We start from the raw sequence: 15,749 nt of genomic DNA on the forward strand, positions 1-15,749 counted from the left end.
GTATAAATCAAACTTAATCTTTTAAATAGGAAGGTTGACGTACGATACGTGATTTCGGTTTAAACTTTTACGAAAAAAACAACGGTGAACGCCGTTTTTCTGTTAACGCCTTCGTTATCGAGTTTTAAGCGTTCAAATTTGGAACGATGGAAAAATAGTGTTAGTAAAAAACGCGATATTTGGAAAATGAAACAAATCGGCTGGAAATACTATTAAAAAATCTGATGTGGACACCACATGACTTCCTTGTACGCCTATTAAATTACATATACGCATTTTTTTTTAAATGAAAAGTACATTAAATTTTATTTTATTAATCTCTCTCTCACGCTCTCTCTCTCTCTCACGCTCTCTCTCTCTCTCTCTCTCTCTCTCTCTCTCTCTCTCTCTCTCTCTCTCTCTCTCTCTCTCTCTCTCTCTCTCTCTCTCTCTCTCTCTCTCTCTCTCTCTCTCTCTCTCTCTCTCTCTCTCTCTCTCTCTCTCTCTCTCTCTCTCTCTCTCTCTCTCTCTCTCTCTCTCTCTCTCTCTCTCTGTCTGTCTCTGTCTCTCTGTCTCTGTGTGTGCGTGTGCGTGTGCGTGTGTGTGTGTGTGTGTGTGTGTGTGTGTGTGTGGTAATCCATTATCGCTTACTTCTACCCAATAAATGTAGGAAATGTTGTTTTGATTTAAAATTTAGATGCATATGAATGCAATATATAATTATGCAACAGTATGTGAAGAATTTTATATATTACATTTAAACATTGTCCTTGCCGTGATGCGTTGTAGACAGCCATACATTTTTTAATTACGCTTGTGTTTATATTAGTTGTTTTAATGCTAAACATGCCTTTTACAAAGACACACACCCACACACACAGACACACATATATGCAAGTTTTTTGAATACTAATTTTATTGAAAAACAAATTTTGTTTCTTATTTTATATATATATATAGTTTCGATCAGTTAATCTTTTTCTTCATACAGTTATAAAAAAAAAATAAATAATTTCTTTTATTCCTTTTAATTTCATTTAGGACCTAATACAACTTGTATTTTTTCTTACATTTTTTCATACAGAAAGCCGTGAAATATGTTATCTTGTAAATGGTATTAGTTTTATTATTTATATATATTTAATTCCTTTTTTTATTATAAACAATGCCTTTTTCCATTTAAACTTTTTATTTGTAATTAAAGAGTGGGGTTAACAGCTATGCTCATTAGCCTCGTGGAAATTTGTAGTATATGAAAAGATACCATGCCTGAACAGGATTCAAATCCAGGCACTTTCTTGCAAGAAATGCCGAGCCGCTACCTAATCAGCCACGGAGGCTGGCTCCAATTAAACTTGTTGAACTATATTGTTTTGCAATTAAGATTTTAATTATTTTAAGCGAACATTTAAATAATCTGTTGTTATCTTCTTTAAAATTCATTTCATTGTATTTAGTGCAGAGCTAGTGATGCTTATTAAATTATAAAAATATTTTGTAGATTAATAAAACTGAAAATTGTACAAAGTTATTTTTTGAGGTTTAAAAAAATAATTATTTGCTAAATATATTAAATTAATTTATTGGAATATTATGGAAAATAAATGCTTACTATATTGGCTTACGTTAGTTAATTTGGCCAATTTTAATTTTCTTGTAATTTTAATATAAAAGGTAATTTTTCTCAATAAATATAAAAAAAGGTTATATGTATTTGTTACATATTTATTGTTACATATTTTTTATTTATTTATTTATTTTTTTTTTTGCTTAGTTATTAATATGAATCCAGATTTATGTTTTTAGAATTCTCTTTAATTCAGTTATTAAAATCTTTCTACAGAAAAATTAAATAAATTGAAAATAAATAAGCAATTATTAATTAACAGCAGTTAGTTAACAGCAAAAAAAAAAAAAAAAAAAAAAAAAAAAAATGGGTAATCTTATACGCCATTTCATGAAAACTCCTACGCTTTTTCAAAAGTAAAACTTGACTTTGATCAATAATAGTGAAGTTTTGTTGGTAATGAATGTAACTATCATAATAATGGCTACATGAATATATTTTTAATAAATATCTATATGTTTTCCTGATGATGTAAAAGCTGAAAGCGATCGAGTTATATTTTAGATATTGTTGATATGGCCTAGGTATGAGGCCACACAAAAGCATTGTTTTAGAGTTTTATATTTAGCTTATTTCTATTATCATTGTACAATAATAACAATAAAAAATAATATGAAAAGATCAGATTTTTTATTTTATAAAAAATAAATAATTTTTCTTATTAAATCTATAATATCACTGCCTTCACTCATTATTGTAGGCCTATAAATTTCATATAATTCACAATAAATTTTTGAAGCATGATTTTTTGTGTTGAAAAATTGAATCACATTCTTGATTTCACAACTGGTAGAATTATTTATTGTTGCAGCTATTATTGATCATTGCCAACAACTTCACATAGAACAGACTGCTTTCAAAATGGTTGGTAGGTAAATAATGAAACAGTTGAAGATACTGTGTATGAGCCATATGATTTGTTCTTAATTCTCATTTACTAGAGCGAAGCTCTGCTTGCACCACTCCTGTGGTATGGCAGGAACTACAATTCAATGCCAGATCTGTCTGTATTGGAATTTGCTTGTCATAGTAACAGCTCAGTTCTTACAAAGCTGAAGTTGGTTGCAGAATCTATGGCTGCCTTCATGTGTCATCCTGCTACTTCGACGGTGATTTTAAGGAGGTTCGAGCCTAGTTGATGAGGGCCCCGGTTGACTTCATTGCTGGGACCCTTATTTGTTTCCCTGCTGTGTCTTCTATATTGGGCAGTCCCTGTGGAAATGGCAGTCCGGGCAATAATGACACCATGGAACCAGGCTACTTGAGTTGCTTTGTCATCTGTTCTTGCCATAGAAGTATCTGGTTGAAGCTCAATCTGGTAAAGTCGCAGTAGTTCTGAGTGGAGCTCGCTCCACCCAGAACTACTGCGACTTTGGTGAACACTCTCCAACTTCATTGTAGCTTGGATCTCTGCTCGTCTGCTTCAATGATGGTGACCTGATGGTGGGTAGTCAAAATCATGGATGGTTGCACTTGCAGCAAAAGTCGAATCTGGAGTCTGAGCTGCTCCAGCAGTATTGGTAGGAAGGCAACTTCATTACCTGGAACGAGTCGGTGAATGAGTTTCCTCTTCTGCAACAGGAGAAGCTCCACTGGTTCATTAGCCAATTGCATTCATCCATAAAGTTGGGACCACAGCTTAGCAATAGTCTGTGGGTCGTTACATTCTTCCCCCATGTTGGGCACCCCTTGTTGCCAAGTGGTTTTGATGGCACATAGTATCTTAGAACCTTATATTAGCCCTGAAAAGAACTGCTTGAGGTTTTTGGAGTGATGGCTCTGAAAAGGCAGTTTGTGTGTTTCAGCGTTGGTCATCTTCCACCAGTGCAGCCAAGGCAGTTCTCCCCAAGCTTGAAGTCCGACAAGCCGGGGCAGGAAGATAATGTATGCAACCAAGCGGTTCCCTCAGCAGGCCGGCCAGGCGACCCATGTTGGGCTGGCCAGGGAAAGTCTTTTATCTTCTCGGGTAGTGATTAATGTCAAATAATCTTTCGCTCTATTAGTACTGGTCTTTTATAGGCGCCTCAGAGGTGGGGGTTGCAGTGTCGCTGTAGTGGAATGTGTTGTGCGGTCAGCTGGATTAGTGGGCATAGCTGCTTGTGCAGACCCATAGGTGTATTGTACTTTCACTGACTTCTAAATGGCTAGCGTCGCACTCACCAATATGAAGCTCAGCATGTATGTAGCAACTATATATATATGTATACAGTAAAAAGTTTATTAGTAAATTGTCTAGTAGTTTTGAAGCCCTTTGATAAAAAAAAAAGAAATAATAATAATTTAGTTTCAATTTATTAGTGTGATAATTAAAAAAAAACAATTATATTTTATTTTTATAGATGAATTTACGGCTGAGTCATCTAGATGGTCTAAAATAAAATATTTAACAGAGGAAGATGCTAAAGAAGCTAACATTGAAGATGTTATTTATCCTTTACCCGGTTATAATATTAATTATCCAAAAAATGTTGTAGCAGGTTGGTATAATGAATTTTTAAAAGAAGATGATTTAAGTCTATCAATGTTAGAAGAATTTAAACCATACGCTCAGTAAGTAAAATAGGTATTTGTTAAATACACCTAAATTTATTAAAATTATTTTAAAACAGTTTTTTTACATTAATCTGATACAGAATTTAAAAAAGATTTAATCAGAGTATTTATTATAATTTATTTTTTAATTGCGGTAAAGAGATGGAAACTGAAGACGATATATGAATTGAAATGAAATGTATCTCTAAATGTATTAGTGACACAATACTGTATTTGATGCTTCAGGTTTTTTATTATTACTGTTATTAATAACAACAATAAATAGCAATAAAAATAAAAAATACTGAGAAAATGTCTAAATTTCTTTTGAATGAATTATAAACTAATTAATAAATTTCATCATAGTAAAGTTTACCAGTGAAAATTAATGCCTCATTTTTGAGATAGAGATAATTCATAAAAAAATTGACTTGTCATTTCAAGAATTAAACTATTAGTTTTGAAAAATACCATTATATTGAAGATTATATCTTCATTTTGTGGATTAGGTAACCCCATTCCAAAAATCACGTCAACCAAAGTAACCTGTGCTCCTAGAGCCAATTCAAAGTCGAATGAATTAGCAATTTTATTTGTGCAGTCCAGATGATTACATCACTTAATATTTTAATTTTACTCTTTAATTTATGCATTGTGGCTAAAAACCTTTTGCAACTCCTGTTTATATATTTCTTTGATGTTGTTAGATATTAGCAGAATAACAATATTCTTACAGAAAATAATAACTATTTAAAAGAATATATATTAATAGCAAAAAAATCAATTTTATGATTGTAAAAATAAATTTTGTTAACTTATTCAAGATTTGTTTAACTAACTTATCATCAAGATTAATGTTACTCTAACCTTGATGCTTGTGATAGAAAGAAGTTTATTTTTAATGACTAGGGTAGTATTTGGATATTTAGTTATGTAATTTTACATGTGATATTTCAAAAGCGTTTCAATAACTAAGTGTTCTTACTTCTTGCTTGTCTTTATTTAGTGAGTAATATTTAAAATGATAATATAATTTTGATATATTGGTTAAAAAAATATTTAAAAATTTTTAAAAATATGTTATTTGAGTAATTAGTGAAAATAGATATAAATACAAAATAAAATGAAAATAAATTTATCTCACTACTATACAGCAAGATATATTTTTTGTTTGTTCCCAATAATTGCGAAAACTTCTGAAACAATTACAAAATTTTAACTGTAGCTTTCTTATGACCCCCAGGAATGTTTATCACAGTTCAGAACTCGTTAAATTCACTACTATATAAATCATGAATAGAAAAAAAATGTATAAATAAATAACCTAGAACTTCTTTTGCTAAATTTATGTTTTTGTCTATAACAATAGACATTGTTGTCTATATTGATGGTTGTCTATGTTGGTATAGACTTCTTCTTCAGAAAGTTATGTGATTTAGTAAATTTAGTGACATAAAATATCAGTTTATATTATTATTGTAATACATAAAAACAAATTAAAATTAGTTTGATAATAAAACTAAAGATAATGACAACTATTTACAGATTTAACAAAGGTTTGAGGAATGTTGAATTTTGATATCAAGATAGAAAGTTTTTATGTTTTATTACTAAATTTAATGTCATTGTCTAACCTGGCGACAACCATGAGAACTCATCCTCACACAAGCAAAGAAGCACTCTTTAGATTTTTATACACTGAACTAAGAAATTCCATCAGGGTAAGCCATACACACAATTGGCATAGATTTGACTTTCAATTTGATATTAATATTTTCTTAATGGCTTGGTCGATTGGACACAGATAAGAAAAGGAACTTCTAGGGCTACTAGAATTTATGATTGTAGGCAATATGATTCGATATGGGAGGATTCTCTTAGACTTGAAGAGTAATTGTACACACTCGGCTCAAACTCAAGTTCAGCATTTGAGTATGTTTGGTCGCAAATCAGCTTTTGATTATAACCCTGAAATTGAGTTTCAGAATTTGAAAGATATTTAAATCTGTAGCACGATTAAAATATGTAACTATTGCTATGTCAGTGGTTATTTGCTGTGCTGGGAGCAAAGTAGCTCTTAAATAATTTCAATATCATCCTGATTTCATCAAAAATGTAATTTTGGGAATGCATCTTTTATCTAAATGATAAATGTTTTATTTTATCTGATAAGTTGTGAATAGTGATAACTCTTGAGAGCAACAGCCCACTTGTAATGCTAAAAAAACACTCATATAGCACAAGTGAAGCTCTGATGGGGGATGCTAATATAAAATAAAAAACTTGTAGTAATAATAATAATAAATGAAACACGTGATGTGTTATAATTATATTATCTTAAACTTATATAAGATTGGTAAATAAAGTAATGAGACTAGCTTTTTGGCAGCCAAAGCAGCAACACTGTAAAGTTACTAGTAAACATATGGCTATTTATATATTTTTAGTCTATTGTTGCTACGTGAGACGTAAACAAACATTTCTTAAAACAAGTTTTTTTTGTGCATTACAAAAATGAGTGATACTAATTATGAGCAAAGTTATGCAATCAAGTTTTGTATTAAACTCTGTGAGAATGCTACTGAAACTTTTTCAAAACTGAAAAGGGCATATGGAGATGATGCTCTGTCATGAGCTCAAGTTTTTAGGTGGTTTAAAGCATATTCAGATGGCCAGGAATCAGTTGCAGATGATCCACGCTGTGGGAGACCGTTAACATTAATGCCAAAAAGTGATGACAGTGTTGAGCAAATCAGAGACTTGATACGGTACGACTGGCGATTAATTGTCAGAATAATTGCAGAACAATTGAATTTAAACCATAGCACAGTCCATCAAATTTTGACAAATGAGTTAACATGAAAAGTTTATGCAAAATTGGTCCCAAAAAACCTCACTGTTGAACAGAACACAGCAGAGTGGAAGTGTGCCACGATTTTTTAGGGCGAATTGAAACTGATCCTGATTTTCTAAAAAATGTAATTACTGATGATGAATCTTGGATATTTGAGTTCTACCCAGAAAGAAAATGCCAGAGCAAGGAGTGTTATACTTCAAACTAAACACGTTCCAAAAAAGCAAAAATGAGCAAAACAAAAACCATGCTAATATATTTCTTTGATAGTAATGACATTGTCTACTAGTAGTTTTTGCCTACAGGACAGATTGTAAATTAATATGTTTACAGTGAAATTCTTTAAAGACTGCGGAAAAGAGTTGCCCACATGAGACCAGCCATCAAAGACAACTGGATGCTGCATCGTGACAAAGCACCTTGTCACACTGCAGTCTCAATTAATGAGTTTTTGGCAAAGAAAAAAGCATTCTTGTAGTTCCTCAACCACCTTATTCACGTGACTTGAGTCCCTGCGACTTTTTCCTGTTCCTGACTTTTTACACCTCAAAAACATTTTTAAAAATGTAACCGACCTTGTGAAGGATATTCTGATTTCTAAGTTCCAACACTGTTATGATGAGTGGGAAAACCGTTTGAAGTGTTGTGTGACTTTCCAAGGGAACTATTTCGAAGGTGATAGAGTCCATGTGTAATTGGATTGCAACTAAAAAGTTTTTCTGAACCAGTCTCATTACTTTATTTACTGATCTCGTAATTATAAACATATTAACTTATCTACCTACTGTATGGAAAAGAAGATTTTTTGTATGCTTTGTACTGTACAAATTTTTTTTGTATTCATATTTATCGTCATTATTTCTTTTACCTACATAGAATGATAAGGATTGTTTAGAATAAAAATTTATACCATTTCTCTTCATGATTTTATTTTAATGTCTATTTAACATAGCTTTTTTTGTATTTATGTATACTTGAAGAAAAAAAAATCATTACTGTAACATTAAATTTTTCAGTATATTTTCTATGTGTGGAACATATCGAAAGATGATAGAAAAACCAGATAATACTTCATGGTCAATATTAAAGTATTCAGATGAAAATGCGGATTTGCTTATTTCTGATTTTGATGAAATGAATGGAGTTAAACCTATTGAAAGCTGCTCTGGTAAAAATAATGTTATTTAATATTTTTATTTTTGATATTTTACTATTTGCAATTTCTGTTCTAACAACTTAAAGACTTATCTTGTTGTTCTTCATAGTTAGCCCAGCAGTAAATAAATAACTTTGGCATAAATTGAAATAACTTAAAATTTTCTACTACTTATTTTAATTTTTATTTGATAATTTTTTTTCATAATTTTATGTTTATATGAGTAGTACATTAAATTTCCACTACAGGTTGAAGCAGCATATACAGAGCATTTCCTCAAGAAAAAGGTACATTAATTTGTTGCTTTAAATTGTGTTTCTCATTTCTTATAGTTATTATGCATGTAAAGCATGTACAGTATTACAGGCAGTCTTTTTCTTAGAATAGTGATATTCATTACATCACCAGTCCCATGGTGAATATGATGATAACAGTTGTGCTAATTATCATCACTATTTTGTTTGGCTTGATGTGCATATGTGTCTAGTTTACTCATCTCAGTGAAGAAGGCAAATTAAAAACTTATCTTTTTACCTTTCCTTGTTAGTAACAGATGGCATGTTGGTTGTTTTTGAAAATACTGTACTGTTGTTGGGATTGACCATTGTCAATGACTTGGTTATTTTCTACTAGTTTGGCTTTGGTGTTTGAAAAAAAGTGTGATGAAAATTAAATTTGTTTGAACATTTAGTTATTAGTGAAAGATATTTTCAAAAAATGCAAACTATAAAAATTTGTATGTTTTATTAACAGTAGAAATGCCATAACTGTACTTATATTCTCAAAATTTTGATTTTTTTTTAAGTGTTAAGAAATTCTTATTCTTTGTGGTAAAAATACAAGGTTAAAAAAATACTGAACTTTTTAAATTGCATGCCAACATCTGCAGATGGTGATACCCTGGCCATCGTGCACACCTAGCAGCATATTTTAACATATAGCCTTTTATTGGATTCCAATCTATATGTTAGTTGTCAAGTAACTATCTGTTGAGTGAGGTCATGCATAAGCTGCTTGTTGGATTAGTAGAAAAGCAAAAATGAAAGAGTTGGAGGAAAAATGCATCTGTATGAAATGTTGTATAAAACTGTCTGCTTCTGGTCATCTGTCAACTAATGTAGCATTAATTTTGTACTGATGCGAAGCATTGCAAATTTTTCAGTCAGGATTTGATGGCAAAATCCCTACACATATGCAAACTTCTTCAGAAACCTCATGGAGAGTTAAATGACGACTTTGAAGAAATTACAGTGTACACACAATCTTAACATGTTGGTCATCTGTTGATTTGGAAAGTTATCCATTCCTTGGATCTTCGGCAACCGAACTTCTGACCTTAAAATGCTTAAATCAATCATAGCACTATGTTCGGCTCATGCATTCATCCTTGTATACGTTTAAGCATTGGAAATGTTTCTATGAAGGTTTCCCTTAGTTTTATGCTAATTTTCACACAAAAGACATGCTGTTCCTCCAACTCTTTCATTTTTATTTTTTCACTAATCCAATGAGCAGCTTATGCATGACCTCACTCAATTGGTAGTTAGTCGACAACTAGCACATAGATTGGAATCCAGTAAAAGGTGATATGTTACCAAGATATTCGCTAGATGCTCAAAGTGGCTGGAGTACTCCATCTGCAGACATTGACATGCAATTTAAAAGTTTGGTCTTTTTTTGAATGAACCTTGTACATTAAAATTTATTAGAAAACTTAAATTTATGTTTATGTTGTTGGATGGACTTAACTTTTAAATGTTTTCAGTTGTTATCTATTTCTTTTCTTATAAATACAAACTAAAACACATTCTTTTATTCATCATGAGTTAAAATTGTCTTATTTGATACTGATGAAATAAGTGTGCCTCAGCAAGGGGTAGTGTGAGAGATGAAACAATGTGGTTGTGTCATGTCAGTAGCTAGTGCTTATCTCATCATAACAACACTTACTAGTACTACTCTAGTTGAAAAATTTGGCACTAATCATTTGTGTAATGTATTAAATGCAGTGATTGTTCATAAATCAGCTTCTTGAAGTTTTTCTTTCTGTCAGTAAAACTTTTTATTTGTCACAAATTATTAATGCTCCTACTGTTATTTGTTTTTAGTTTTTAGTTTCTTTCTTTTTGTTCATGTTGGTGAATTAATCGTGAAATAATAAATATGTTATTTGTGCTGGGTAAATTATGTTCTGTTAAATGTAGTCTAACAAGTTTTAATAAGTGTTTAATGTTAGATCAAGTCAAATATGATCGAAATAGGGGGAAGTAACTGTAAAACAAACAGTGAAGGACGGGAACTAATTAGATATATTATTGAAAAGTGTAACTTTGAGGCAAATACATTTAGGATGTAGCTATCCTGTGTCACGCTGCTTACTACACTGGAAAATCGTAGAGGTTTATTTTGAAAATTCGACAAGAAGTGGTGAATAAGAAAGAGCTAGAAGAAAATCCAGGGATTTCTCAACAAAAATGATCTATGCCTGGAGAAAACTATAAAGCAAAAAATGGGGATAAAAATATATTTAGGATTGATGATTTGATAAAAACATAATATTTTGGATAATCCAAGAATTTTTTGCCAATAAACAAATTGTTCCAACCATTCCAAAATTACTACTAGTAGTGAAACAAAGAATACGCTTTCCATTGGGCTGAAAATCTTTGTTGAAACTGATAAAAGGAATAGGATTTATATGGAGGAAATGTCAAAGTAAAAGAAAGATATTTATTAACGATAAGGCCAAATAATGTTTTCTTGTGTTACATATTTTAGTGAAGGTGAAAGCCTTGAAAAAAGCCAGGAAAAGGATATTTTATGTAGGTAAGTAGTGGACTGATGTCAATTTAACATTTCAAAAATGTTGGCAATCTGACATTGTTTTTGGAGTTGCAGACAACTGGAATGTGGCTAATCGTTTAATAATATTAAATACAGGAAGTGAGGAGGAGTTTGTTGCTGGCACCAAATTGGTATATAAATCTGGAACAAGTAGTGGAGACTATCACGAGCAATTGAACTATAATAATTGAGAAATGGTTAAGGGAAAAATTGTTACCAAATATTCCTGATTAATCAATCATTGTTATTGATAACGCCTGCACCATTCTGTCTTGGCAGGAAAAATTAATTTAAATTATAAATAGTAAACTGGTTACAGGGAAAAATAGTTCAGTGTTATTTATCAGGGAGAAAGGAACAGCTCATTCAGTTACTAGTTACACAAACCAAAAGTTTAGAAAATCGATGAATAACTGTCTGGTTTGTGTTATGAAGTTGTAAGACTACCTCAGTAATTGAACTGGCTGGCTTGGGCTAAAGTAAAATGCTTTCTGAAAGAAAATAATTGTGGTGACTTAAATGTAGATAATTTAAAGAAACTAACAGATATGGGCTTCAAAACAGTACCTGAACAAATTGGAAAAGTTACTGTTCAAAAGTAACAAAACTGGAGGAAGAATACTGGGCTGAAGACAGAATTGTTTCAAATGTCATATATATGTTTATTATGTCCACTGGCAAGGCAGACAGATAATTCTTCAACATACTCTGAATCTGACAGAGATGATACACACAGATGAACTGGCCACAGAACATTAACAGTAAGTACAAAAATTATTTATGTACTAGTAAAAATATTTATTATCTTTTTAGTAAATATAAAATAGGCTGATTTAAATTTAAAACCTTAATCTTTAATCATTCAAAAAATAATATTATTAGAGAAAACTTATTATTGTCATTATATTCTGTTAGTAGTTAAATAAAATAATAAATAATTAATTTTGTTAGAAAGACAAATTTTGCAGTTAAGATAGTTGCAGGCACTTTGTGTTTTGGTACTATTAGTATCACTACTTATTGAATGACGTTTTAGTACCGCCAGCTATTGTTGCTCTCTCTTGCACAACCCGTTCTTTACAGAGGCACACTTACAATTCCAGTACAATATGTTTGAAATGAATTCTAAAAAGTTAGTCGTTTGTGATATTTCATTTTCTTCATGAATAACTATTTTCCTATTTCCCTTATTTTAGGAGGTATATTTCCCAGGTGTATCTGAAAATATATTTTAGGAGGTTCTAGAAATAAAATGAATCATTCATAACTAAATCTTTCTACTAAGCATTAATTGAAGCATTAGCTTCAATTAAAATCAGCAATTTAATTAAATAAAACCATTAAACCTTAGTTGATGTAAATTTTCCTGCACAGGTATTGATTTATCTTTCTTATATCATGGAAGGCACAACTTATGTAAATAATTCACAGTTATTAGAGAACTGTTGAGTAGGTCCTTTATTGAGGAAATGTTAGAATACCCAATTCAGGAGGTGCATAGTCAGTAATATGGTTTAATCAGGACCAGGAGCAATTCAGATTATATAAAATAAGACATCATCAGTACTCATATCAGCTTAAAATGTTGGTGCAGAATAAATTGAATATTTAATATTGCTTTTAGAATGTAAATACTTTTTTATAGTCAGTGATCACCAAGGTGTTTCTTTTATCCTGTCTTGTTCTGAAGTAAGAATTGTATATATTTATTTACATATATGTGATTGTGAGAGTATGATATATATATATATATATTTTTTTTTTAAGTATCTTTTGAGTTTTTTTGTATCTCTATACATACATTTTGAGGACTTATCACAGTTGTTAATTTTCATTGTAGACATTGAAAATCATCAGAAATATGATGTGCTGAGGACAGACTATTTATATTAATTTTTTACAACTATTTTGAAAATAATGTGCTTATTAAAAAATAATTGCAACAAATCAAAACTTTTTAACATAACAGTAGCAACTACATGTGTTAATTAAATAAATATGTTGCATCTACAACTCCCATTCTTTGCCCATTGCTGTATCAATTACATATAGATATTTTAACTATTAATAATTGTTTTAGGTAAAGTGATTCGCTTTTATATTTAAAATAATGATCTATAAATTAATCATTTCTTTAAGTGATGTATCTTTTTAATTTCAGCTTTTAAAACATTAATGTTGCATTGAATAATATGTTGAAAAAATTGGCTTTAAGTCTGCAAAACATCAAGCTAGTTATTTTGACTGTTTAAACTTAACAGTTCAGAATAAATTGTCTGAATCGAATAACCATGTTGTTCTAACTTGATTTGAAGAGTATATGAAATTTATAATTTAATAGTCACTTAAAAATTCAGTTCAGTCCTTTATTTGGAATTTTATTAATTAAATGTAAGAAAATCTATTTCTTTATAAGAAGAACTGGTCTATAAATTGTAACTTAACCAATCTTTTCATCAAAGTTGAAATAAATTCATTAAGTTTAATTTAATTAAAAAAATATAAAATCATTCAAAAAATTTAATTTGTTTTGCATATTTCAATAAATGTTTTTGCTTTTATATGATGAGGTAAAAGATGGACAACTTTAAATTCATATAATGAGGTAATTTACTTTTAGTTTAAATGATAAACAAAAAAAAAAATATTCTGAACAGATTATAAACCGAAATATATTCAGGGTTTTGTAAAAAGAATCATAACATTTGGTGTGTTGGTAATTTTTTATTCTATGTAAGAAGTTTGTATTTCTACAAAAATAATCAGAAAATGTATAAATTTTTTTACCTGTATCAATAAGTTTTATATGTGCACAGTAGATATCAGAACAGTGTTCTGTCTCTATTCATGTAAGCTGGATTACTTCCAACATGGCTACAGCATCCACTTTCCTTTCATTGAATACATTAACCTTCAATGTAAAACATGATTGTGCTTCATTCTCCTGACATACAACTTAACCATTTTCTTCGTGAATTTACTGGAAAGCAAACTTGTGAAACATGTTTAGGTTGTAGCCATAACGGTTTTATATTTTAAAAAATAGAAACAAAAGAAAACCACTCCTACATCATTGCCTTAACTGAATTTACATCTAACTAATCTCTGAAACATATAACTCGTTACATTTACTGGTGCTGATCTAAAATTCAACGGTTATGATAATTCATGTAACCATTTATATAAAACATTACTTAATCTTTGAAAATATTATGTCTTCCACAATCTATGTTGCCCAATATAAATCATTTGAAAACTGAAATGTTTGAGACCACTTCAATTTTGTGTCAAGTTGAAATTTTCATGTGTTTAATCATAATATCTTCTGTTTAAAATCATATGTTGTGGAATTAGAAATATCAGACTTCAAACTACAATCGTGGATTGATGTCATCGGGCACCTAATGCAATACTATGAACTAATAAAACATACTTGACATCTTTGCCTAGTACATTGTCTTTCAGATTTCACCTCTTTTTTTTTTTTTTACTATTCATTTCTTTAAACATTTAAAGCCATGCCGTTATTAATTGATATGTTGGCACCATGTATCTTTAAACTTATGATCAGTTTGGTTTATTTAAACCAAAAAATGATTTACTAAATTTATTTGATGAAAGATATTAGACTGTTGAATGTTATGATTCTTATTCGGAACGCATGTTTTCATGTATTTTATTTAATAGTTAATTTGAGTTTCAATTTTGAATTGTCAGTGTGGAATAATGTTTAGGTTTTTAAATCACCATATACTAATATTTACTTAAGATTAGAAGCATCATTTGATTATCATTTTGTAATATCAGTATACCTGTTGTGGATTTTCAGTGCTAAAAACATACAAACAATATTCATATAGTCATCCTTCTGCTGTTGGCAAATAAAACATCAATAGTATTGAAAAGAGGAAATGTATGTCTTTTAGGAAACCCAAACTAAGTCAGTTGTTAATGATAATTATGGTTTATTTCTGTTTTCACAGATGGAAAATATAAGGCTTTACTACTAGAATTTACGCTTGGACCATGCAGTTATGCTACAATGGCACTTCGTGAAATAATGAAATGTGAAACTTCATCTAGTTACCATGCTACTTTATCAGCGCAACATCAACCAGAAGATAGTGAAAGTGGCAGTACTAAAAAAAATAGTGAAAGTGTCACTAGCCGTGATAAAAATAATGAAATGGGCAATAGCATTGAGAAAAATAGTGAAAATGGAAATAGCCCTAAAAAAATTCCACAAAGTGAATGAATTGATGAAATGAAATAATTTTTTAATTATGAAGAAGATTGAGATGTAACACCTTTATTATATTTCATTTAAAATGATTTTATGTATCAATGAAAATAATATGCGGACGTCACAATTTATATTAAAAATATGAATTAAATATTTTTTCTTTATTATTTTTTATTGGTTTCTTCAGTTATTTATTTATTTTTATTATTATTCAATAACTTTTATTAGTAAAAATGAAAGTTTTTTGAGTAAGAAGTTTGTAGTTTTTTGAACAGTTTTTCTATTTTTATATTTGGTATTTCCATGATTTAATAATTTTTAGAAAACTCAACAACCACATAAAAAATTTCTTTATTCATGTGCCCTGTCGTTAAACTGGTAGTTAAGGTAAAGTCTTGATAGAAAGTTGCTGTAGTGTTTAGCATATGTTGTGTTTTTGATTAGTCTAGGTCAGTCCTGAGTTCAATTCATGCAAGGATGTGATAATTTTATATCATTTCAAGCATTGTGTTTT

General features: G+C 30.0%; 1 protein-coding gene across 2 annotated transcripts in view; it reads left to right on the forward strand.

The window, feature by feature from the left end:
* Nucleotides 1-15,402, forward strand: part of Pus7 (pseudouridine synthase 7) — a 79,296-nt gene extending 63,894 nt beyond the window's left edge. The window contains exons 12-15 of one of the 2 annotated variants that reach the window (XM_075376532.1): nucleotides 3,946-4,156; nucleotides 8,009-8,160; nucleotides 8,397-8,435; nucleotides 14,976-15,191. In XM_075376532.1, coding sequence (XP_075232647.1) covers nucleotides 3,946-4,156; nucleotides 8,009-8,160; nucleotides 8,397-8,401 — 368 coding nt within the window. In that variant the 3' untranslated portion in view covers nucleotides 8,402-8,435; nucleotides 14,976-15,191. Of the gene's footprint in view, nucleotides 1-3,945; nucleotides 4,157-8,008; nucleotides 8,161-8,396; nucleotides 8,436-14,975 lie in introns of both variants that reach the window. The other variant, XM_075376530.1, reaches the window with a different exon arrangement.
* Nucleotides 15,403-15,749: the final 347 nt, after the last annotated feature.

The sequence above is a fragment of the Lycorma delicatula genome, chromosome 10, assembly GCF_047948215.1.
Source record: "Lycorma delicatula isolate Av1 chromosome 10, ASM4794821v1, whole genome shotgun sequence".
Taxonomy (NCBI): Eukaryota; Metazoa; Arthropoda; class Insecta; order Hemiptera; family Fulgoridae; genus Lycorma; species Lycorma delicatula.